The sequence below is a fragment of the Cucumis melo genome, chromosome 4 (genome assembly GCF_025177605.1).
Source record: "Cucumis melo cultivar AY chromosome 4, USDA_Cmelo_AY_1.0, whole genome shotgun sequence".
Lineage (NCBI taxonomy): Eukaryota > Viridiplantae > Streptophyta > Magnoliopsida > Cucurbitales > Cucurbitaceae > Cucumis > Cucumis melo.
Window position 1 is genome coordinate 8,821,456 of NC_066860.1, and position 9,455 is coordinate 8,830,910.

Here is a 9,455-nt window from a genome sequence, read left to right on the forward strand (position 1 = left end):
CCAGGGAGTTTTACTGGGAAAATGCCACAATAATTAATTAAGTTACCAAAATGTAGGTGGATGGAGCCAAATTGGTCTTGGCGGCTCGGCTGGAAGAGGACAGGGACTGGCTCGGCTTGGCGCAGGCGCGGCTCGGCTTTGACACAGGGGTTCACGCGTGCGGCTCGGCTTGCAACAGGGGGAGACGCGGCTCGGCTACGCAGAAGCGCGCGGCGCGGCTTCACACGCGAACGCGGCTCGCACGCGGACGCGGCTCGCACGCGGAATCGGCTTCGGGTTAGGGCGCGCGGATGCGGAGCGGCTCCGGGTTCGGGTTCGACGGCTGGCGGCGCGCGAGGCTTAGCTGCTGGATTCCCGTCGGCGCGGCGGCTGGCTGACGAACGATCCGGCTGCGCTGCGTCGGATCTCAGCGGTGCGGCGTGGCTGAGCTATCCTCCTCCGATCGAAGCGGCGCGGCGAGTTCCGGCTTCGGCTTTCAGAAGCGGCGCGGTACTACGGCTGGCTGAGGGAGACGGCTTCGGCTTTTCCGCTTCCCGGCAGACGAGCGGCACGGCTGCGGCTTCGACTCCCGACTGAGACGTCGCGGCTCGGGGCTTCGATTCGGCGAGGGCGTCGGCTTACGGCTGCGTGGCTTCGGTTTGCTCGGCGTGCGGCGGCTTGGCGTGACCCGACCCTCGACGGCTGGGAGACTGGCGCGGCGGCCTGGGGCGGACGACAGGCGGCGGCGGCGGCGTGGTTGGGAGTTAGGGTTTCCTCTCCTTCTCTTTTCTTCTCTCTTTTTTTTGAATTAAATTAGCACGGGTTCCAAGGCTCTTTAAATAAGAGAGAAACTAATTTCCTTTCTATTATTTTATTATTTATTTCCAAAAGTATCTCTCTTCTCTCTCTCTTCAATGAAACACCCTTGACCCTTTCCAAGCTTATAAATTAGTTGCTACTAATTAATTGATTAAATCCTCCTTTAATAAATAAAAAAAAATAGAATAAATTCCAACCTTAGTTTAATAAGGGTTTCCCCCTATTAATTCCAGCAAGACAAAAGAAATAAAAAAAATAAATAAAATAAAAGAAAAACGAAAAGAAAAGCTGGGCGTTACAATCTTCCCTCCTAAAAAAAACTTTCGTCCTCGAAAGTTCTAATCCTCGAACAGCTCGGGGTACTGGGCCCTCATGTCCTCTTCTTTCTCCCATGTGGCCTCTTCCACTCCATGGTTCTGCCAAAGGATCTTGACCAGTGGAATTTCTCGACTGCGAAGCTTCTTAACCTCCCTTGCCAAGACCTCGACAGGCTGCTCCTCGTAGCTCAAGTTCTCGCTAAACTGTAGTGGCTCGAAGTCCACCACGTGTGTTGGGTCTGCGACATATTTCCTCAGCATGGAGATATGAAATACGTCGTGCACTGCAGCAAGGGATGGGGGTAGCGCCAAGCGATAAGCCACGGGGCCAATCCGCTCCAGTATCTCGAACGGCCCTACGAAGCGTGGACTCAGCTTCCCCTTCTTCGCGAACCTCAGAACACCCTTCATGGGTGCAACCTTCAGAAAGACCATATCTCCCACTTCAAACTCGAGGTCCTTACGTCGTACATCAGCGTAACTCTTTTGTCTGCTCTGGGCTGTCAGCATACGAGCTCGGATCTTCCGTATGGCTGCGTTGGTCGTCTGCACTAATTCGGGGCCTAGCATCCTCTGCTCTCCAACCTCGCCCCAGCAGACAGGGGATCTACAGCACTTGCCATACAGAGCCTCGAACGGTGCCATACCAATAGTAGCCTGGTAGCTGTTGTTATAGGCAAACTCCATCAGATGCAGATGGGAGTCCCAACTTCCTGAAAACTCTAGTACGCAGGCTCGCAGCATGTCTTCTAAAATCTGGTTCAATCTCTCTGTCTGACCATCAGTCTGAGGGTGGAATGCCGTGCTGAAGTCCAACCTTGTACCTAATGCAAGTTGAAGTCCTTTCCAGAACTTCGATGTGAAACGGGCGTCTCTGTCTGAAATGATGGATACGGGTACTCCATGTAGTCTCACAATCTCTGTCATATATAGCTGCCCCCACTTACTGGCAGTGTAAGTGGATTTCCCTGGCACGAAATGGGCCGACTTCGTGAGTCTGTCGACCACGACCCAGATCACCGTGTAGCCCCTTAGGGTCTTGGGCAGTCCCGTAATAAAATCCATCGACACACTCTCCCACTTCCACCCTGGCACACTCAAGGGTTGCAACAACCCTGCTGGATGCTGCCTAGGTGCCTTCACCTGCTGGCACACCAAGCATCTACTGACAAAGTCTGCCACATCCCTCTTCATGCCCCTCCACCAATAGACACTCCTTAAGTCCTGGTACATCTTCGTACTCCCAGGGTGCATGGTAAACGGGGAACTGTGAGCCTCAGTCAAAAGCTCCGTCTTAACTGCGCTGTCTTCCGGCACACAGAGGCGTCCTTCAAACATAAGGCCATCGTCAGAGGATATGGAGAAGCCTTCACCTTGCTCTGTCTCTACCACGCGACGCTTCTCTGCCAGATAAGGATCATTCAGCTGAGCCGCAATGATCTTTTGCCTCAAGGTTGGCTGGACTGTCAACTGAGCCAACTGTGCGGTAACCTCACCTACTGAGACTGCAATCTCTGCCCTCTCAAGGTCCCTGAGTAAGGGGGTCTGCTTGGTGATTAGCGCTGCTGAATGTGCAACTTTCCTACTTAGCGCATCAGCCACTACATTCGCTTTACCTGGGTGGTATAGGATCTCGCAGTCGTAGTCTTTCACCAACTCAAGCCACCTCCTCTGCCTCATGTTCAACTCCTTCTGGGTGAAGAAGTATTTCAGGCTCTTATGATCGGTGTAAATCTGAATCTTCTCACCGTACAGATAGTGCCTCCATATCTTCAGTGCAAAGACTACAGCTGCCAACTCCAAGTCATGGGTAGGGTAGTTCTGCTCATGGATCTTCAACTGGCGGGAGGCATAAGCAACTACCTTACCCTGCTGCATCAGGACACAACCTAGTCCCTTCTTGGAGGCGTCACTATAGATTACAAAGTTTCCCGAACCATCGGGCACTGTCAGGACCGGTGCAGTCACTAGCTTCTGTTTGAGCTCCTGAAAGCTCCTCTCGCAAGCTGGGCTCCAGACAAAAGGGGTTCCCTTCTTGGTCAACTGGGTCAACGGGCTGGCTATACGTGAGAAGTCTTCCACGAACCTCCTGTAGTAACCTGCCAAGCCCAGAAAACTTCGAATTTCACTAACCGTGGACGGTCGGGTCCAGTTGGTCACCGCTTCAATCTTTGCGGGATCTACTGAAACTCCCTCACTGGAAACCACGTGGCCAAGAAACGTCACCTTCCTTAACCAGAATTCACACTTGGAGAACTTGGCATACAACTTGTTGGCTCGAAGGGTCTCCAAAATCTGGTGTAGGTGCTCCTCGTGCTCAGCCTCAGTTTTTGAGTAAATGAGGATGTCGTCAATGAAGACTATGACGAACGAGTCTAGAAACTCCTTAAACACCCTGTTCATCAGATCCATGAATACTGCAGGAGCGTTAGTCAAGCCGAAAGACATCACAACGAATTCGTAATGTCCGTACCTCGATCGAAAGGCCGTCTTGGGGATGTCACCGTCCCTAATCCTCAACTGGTGATAGCCTGATCGCAGGTCGATCTTGGAGAAGACGGTGGCTCCCTGCAACTGATCGAACAGGTCATCAATCCTGGGCAAGGGGTAGCGGTTTTTGACTGTCACCTTGTTCAGCTCTCGGTAGTCAATACAAAGGCGCATTGACCCATCCTTCTTCTTCACGAACAATACTGGGGCTCCCCAAGGCGACACACTGGGCCGGATGAAGCCTTTGTCCAGCAACTCCTGTAACTGGACCTTCAACTCCTTTAGTTCGGCTGGAGCCATTCTGTAAGGGGCCCTCGAGATTGGGGCAGTGCCCGGCTCTAACTCGATAGCGAAGTCTACTTCTCTGGGAGGCGGAAGTCCTGGAAGTTCGTCTGGAAAAACGTCGGGGTACTCTCTTACCACTGGTTCGGAAGATAGGGAAACTTCCGGCTCTCTCACATCCACTACGCTTGCCAAAATACCCCAAGTACCCTGGCTGAGTAGTTTACTAGCCTTCATGGCTGAGATGACCTTGGGTATACATACCATGCCTGCCCCCCTGAATTTGAAACTAGCCTCGGAGGGAGGGTTGAAGACAACTTCCTTGCCATAACAGTCTATATTTGCATGGTTGGCTGATAGCCAGTCCATGCCTAGTATCACATCAAAATCCTGCATGTCTAACACTAGCAAGGTCACGTCTAACATACGATTCGCTATCTCTACCCGACATGCCTTTATTTGTTCTTTGGATAACAGGACCTCCCCAGATGGAGTAGAAACCGACAAAACACTACCCAAAGGCTCTACCTCTAAACCCACATGCTGAACGAAAACGGAGGATATAAACGAGTGGGATGACCCAGAGTCAAATAGCACAAAAGCATAGTGCCCCAAAATTGGGAGCGTACCTGTCACCACAGTGCCAGCTCGCTCGGCCTCCTGCCGGGTAGTGGCGAAAACTCTCCCCTGCTGGGCCGCAGAAGGCTGGGGCGGTGTCGTCTCAAAGGGTTTCCGAGGACACATATCAGCAGTGTGCCCCGGCTGTCTGCACCTAAAGCAGACTCCACTTCCAGCCAAGCAACGACCTCCGTGGACTCTCCCGCAGGTAGTACAAGCGGGTAGCTCTCTCAGAGTCCTCCCGGCTGCTGCAAGCTCCCGTCGGTGTCTCTGGAAGACACCTCCTGACCTCAGTGTTCGCTGCGGTGCTACGTCAGGCTGCGTCTCAACCTTTCTCTTCTGTCCCAAGGCTGACCCTCTGCCGGCAGCCTTAGACGCATCGGCTCTCTCAGGCAGGCTCAAATCCAGTGCTATACGTAGTGCATCAGCATGCGTGGCTGGGCGGAGGGCTCTGACAATGCCCTGAAGGTCTAGCCTGAGTCCTCTAACAAATTTCTCCGTCCTGGCAGCCTCATCTCTTACCATATCGGGAGCAAAGCGGGACAGCATATCGAACTCGGCGTCGTACTGCTCCACCGTCATGTCGCCTTGCTCCAAGTTTAGGAACTCTTGCAGCTTGGCGTGCTTCACATTGGCGGAGAAAAACTTAGCATAGAAGTTCTCCTTGAACTGCTCCCATGTTATTTTGCTTACATCGCCCCCTAGCATTCTCTCCGCGGTCTCCCACCAGGCGGTGCCCCTGTCCTCCAAGAAGAAGACTGCACACTGCACCTTCTGGTCTTCTGGGCACTTCATGTACCGGAAAATAGTCTCTATGGACGTCAACCACATTTGGGCCTTTGTGGGGTTGTCCATGGATCCGTCAAAGGTCTTGGGATTATACTTCCTGAAATCCCGTAAGTGTTTCGCCTCGGCCGACAGTTGAACTGGTACTGGTTGAGCTTCCTCAGGGGCTGGAGGAGCGACGGCCTGAGCCTGAACAGGGGCGGCCTGGTTCTGCTGGGCGGCAAGGAAAGGCGCCAAAGCAGCTTGCAGCATGTCCTGATAACGCTGCTCCATTGCGGCGAGATCCGCCTGGGTGACCGGTGCGTTTGGGTCGACTGCCGGTGCAACAGGTGGCGCCTCCGGCTGGCCACGACCGGCTCCTCTGCCTCCCCTACCACCTCCTCGGCGTGTACCTCTACGTGGCGGCATTCTCCCTAAAATTCACCAACAAACTTCTCACCACAAGAACTTAACACCCTATATCTAGGTCTTAGACTATTCAGGCAAAATTGTAATCTTAACATTAGCAAGGCTTTAGACATACCTGGCGAGTGCCGAAGGACCGTATAGCCATAGGGTGAAGTAAAACCAAAACAAAAAAAATGACTTACATCGTAGGTCAGTCTACAGAACCTAAAACACTGTGCTCTGATACCAACTGTAACGACCCAACTCCTTATGCTGAATCGAAGTCATTACTAAATATAGAACAAGTGGTTTAAGTCTAAAAATTTTATTAAAAGCATACGGTTCAAGAAATTCATTTATAAAAACATAAACAAGGTAGTCATGCAAAAATGTGTAAACGTTCTGAAATCCTACTCGGGCCCTATCTACATAAAAGATAGTGAAAAATAAAAAGTACTCAAACTCAAATGCTAAAATCTGAAATAAGAAATAAGCGGAAGCGGTAGTCCCTATGGCCCTCCTCGGTCTCACTTCGGGTCGCTCGCCAGCTTGCCCTTGCCCTTGCCCCGTCCTCTACCTGAAAACATGAAATGGAGAGAATGAGTATAAAAATACTCAGTAAGGGACCCACTACTAGTCCCACTAGGTGCCTGTTAACTTCCTGTTAGAGTCCTGATAACTGGTACCCAATCTCTGGCACGTTCCCGAACACGTGCAATCATGCGCTCCCGTAGGAACGTAACTCTGGTCTTCGGTGCCCGGGGACACCTAGGACAGTCGGGATGCGAGGACCCCGTCGAGTCACTCGAGTCATGTCTATATCATGCTAGACTGGCGTCCCGTCGGACCACACAGTCCTCAATAGGTGGTGATCCCGAAGGACACCCATGCAGGTACGACTCTAACAAAATCAAGCTAACAGGTACCCTAATTGCAGTAAACATACACATGGCATCAGCATATAACATGTCACATAAATCATTTCTACACTCTCCGTCCCGACATTCGTCGTAACCATAATAGATCTTGCCACGCATAACAGGCTATAGCTCAATTATATCGTCATTTGCATCATACTAACATTTATTTCAGGCATCATACTGTCAAATTCTCAATATGCAACATAGGGCATACACAGTCTCATACTTCAAACATGAAACTAGTAGTAGAATCTCTTACCTGGAGATTCACCCGACGAGTCCTAACCGCAAGACACGTGTGCTTTCCAAGCAACGGGATCCTAAATATTTAATAACGCCAAAGTCCGCAATTAGGTCACCAACGATTAACGGTTAAGGCTACGTTGAAATAACTTACCCCAGAGAAGGTTGCAGTGGATGAGTCCCTACTGAAGAGAGTCTCTCGTCGCACCGGTCACTCGGTCCAAGACGCCCTTAGGAAAAATAACTTAACTTAGTCCTAAAATAATTTAATTTACGTCCGGACCAGGGAGTTTTACTGGGAAAATGCCACAATAATTAATTAAGTTACCAAAATGTAGGTGGATGGAGCCAAATTGGTCTTGGCGGCTCGGCTGGAAGAGGACAGGGACTGGCTCGGCTTGGCGCAGGCGCGGCTCGGCTTTGACACAGGGGTTCACGCGTGCGGCTCGGCTTGCAACAGGGGGAGACGCGGCTCGGCTACGCAGAAGCGCGCGGCGCGGCTTCACACGCGAACGCGGCTCGCACGCGGACGCGGCTCGCACGCGGAATCGGCTTCGGGTTAGGGCGCGCGGATGCGGAGCGGCTCCGGGTTCGGGTTCGACGGCTGGCGGCGCGCGAGGCTTAGCTGCTGGATTCCCGTCGGCGCGGCGGCTGGCTGACGAACGATCCGGCTGCGCTGCGTCGGATCTCAGCGGTGCGGCGTGGCTGAGCTATCCTCCTCCGATCGAAGCGGCGCGGCGAGTTCCGGCTTCGGCTTTCAGAAGCGGCGCGGTACTACGGCTGGCTGAGGGAGACGGCTTCGGCTTTTCCGCTTCCCGGCAGACGAGCGGCACGGCTGCGGCTTCGACTCCCGACTGAGACGTCGCGGCTCGGGGCTTCGATTCGGCGAGGGCGTCGGCTTACGGCTGCGTGGCTTCGGTTTGCTCGGCGTGCGGCGGCTTGGCGTGACCCGACCCTCGACGGCTGGGAGACTGGCGCGGCGGCCTGGGGCGGACGACAGGCGGCGGCGGCGGCGTGGTTGGGAGTTAGGGTTTCCTCTCCTTCTCTTTTCTTCTCTCTTTTTTTTGAATTAAATTAGCACGGGTTCCAAGGCTCTTTAAATAAGAGAGAAACTAATTTCCTTTCTATTATTTTATTATTTATTTCCAAAAGTATCTCTCTTCTCTCTCTCTTCAATGAAACACCCTTGACCCTTTCCAAGCTTATAAATTAGTTGCTACTAATTAATTGATTAAATCCTCCTTTAATAAATAAAAAAAAATAGAATAAATTCCAACCTTAGTTTAATAAGGGTTTCCCCCTATTAATTCCAGCAAGACAAAAGAAATAAAAAAAATAAATAAAATAAAAGAAAAACGAAAAGAAAAGCTGGGCGTTACATAGTACTTTCAATATAGCAAAAGAAAGACATAATAATGTTCAAAGTTGTAATAAAAACTCTTGAAAATGAAATATTATCGCTTAATAACAGTAGTTTTTGAAATAGTCGTATTTGAAAATGACATTGTTCTGCAAAGAAACGACAATGGCAATAATGAACATTAAAAAAAACCAAAGAAAGACATAATAGGACTTTTACTTTACATACTTATGAATGTCAAGTGGTAACCCATGTGCCTTCACAGTCAGGTCTAGTGTATGTATCCCCACTTTCATCAATGTCACCTGTTGTAGTTCATTTTGAGACTGGAGGATAGTGCAACAACATATCTCCAAGGTCATCATTAGCATATTTGTAGGGAAAGTCTTTCTGTGGTGGCATTACAACAACAGACCCTCTTGCATCAACAGGATTTGAGACATAAAAAACTTGTTTCCCATGTGTGGTATTAATGAAGGAATTTGAAGAATCTCCGATTCGACTTAGGTCAACTAACGTGAAATGAAGATCGTCTTTTTGAACACCAGTCTTATTTTCAACCCAATTGCATTTGTAAATAACAATATTAAACATATTGTAACTGACTTCCCAAATCTCCTTAATCATCCCATAGAAAGACATGTCACCAATGACTGGATTTTTGTTCTTCGCACTAGAAACTTGCATTGTCGTTGCCACTAATATAATCCTACTGTTTTGAACAGTTCGATGGTCATCATGAGACTTTGTGTGGCACCAAGATCCATTAATTATATACCCCTCATACATCATTACACCAGGGAGGGGCCCATATGCAAGTTATCGTATTGTGTTCGAGACGACCTTTCCTTCATGTAATTCGCTCATCACTTATTAAAAACAACAGTCAGTCGTTAAGACTGGTAACCAATAAGAAGAAAATAGCAAGCAATTTGAAGTACTGATTGACCTGATTTTTTATCCATGCACCAAATGATTGATTATGTTCAACTTGTAGCCATTGTTCATTTTTTGCTCTTCTTGGATTTTCCATTTTCATATGGTTCATATGTCGTATATAAAAGAGGTCACAAATAAAAATTATGTGTTGTGAGGGGTAACTTAATGGTGGTGGTGTATGATCATAGGAATACTTACTCTATATAGGGATGTACTTCTTTAGTGTTCTGTAAAATGTGAAGATGTGCTTGCTTCAATTATTGTATATCGGGCCGGACATATATTTTCACTGATAGTGGTCTATCGCTTTGTCTG

The 9,455-nt window shown here is 49.7% G+C and overlaps 1 protein-coding gene across 1 annotated transcript; it reads right to left on the reverse strand.

Annotated features, from left to right (window-relative positions):
- Positions 1-1,136: 1,136 nt before the first annotated feature.
- On the reverse strand, positions 1,137-8,888 carry LOC127148919 (uncharacterized). The gene is made up of 2 exons (XM_051083348.1): positions 8,529-8,888; positions 1,137-1,610 (listed from the first exon to the last, which is right to left on the reverse strand). Exons 1-2 carry the CDS (start codon positions 8,886-8,888, stop codon positions 1,137-1,139), a joined length of 834 nt encoding a protein of 277 aa, XP_050939305.1.
- Between the last annotated feature and the right edge of the window lie 567 nt (positions 8,889-9,455).

Bases quoted from the DNA above. Each gene is read 5' to 3' on its own strand.
- LOC127148919 (XM_051083348.1), bottom strand. From the start codon at position 8,888: ATGCAAGTTTCTAGTGCGAAGAACAAAAATCCAGTCATTGGTGACATG. The intron at 1,611-8,528 runs GTCTCAAAATGA...CTGACAGCCCAG, and splicing joins TGTTGTTGCACTATCCTCCA to AGCAGACAAAAGAGTTACGC.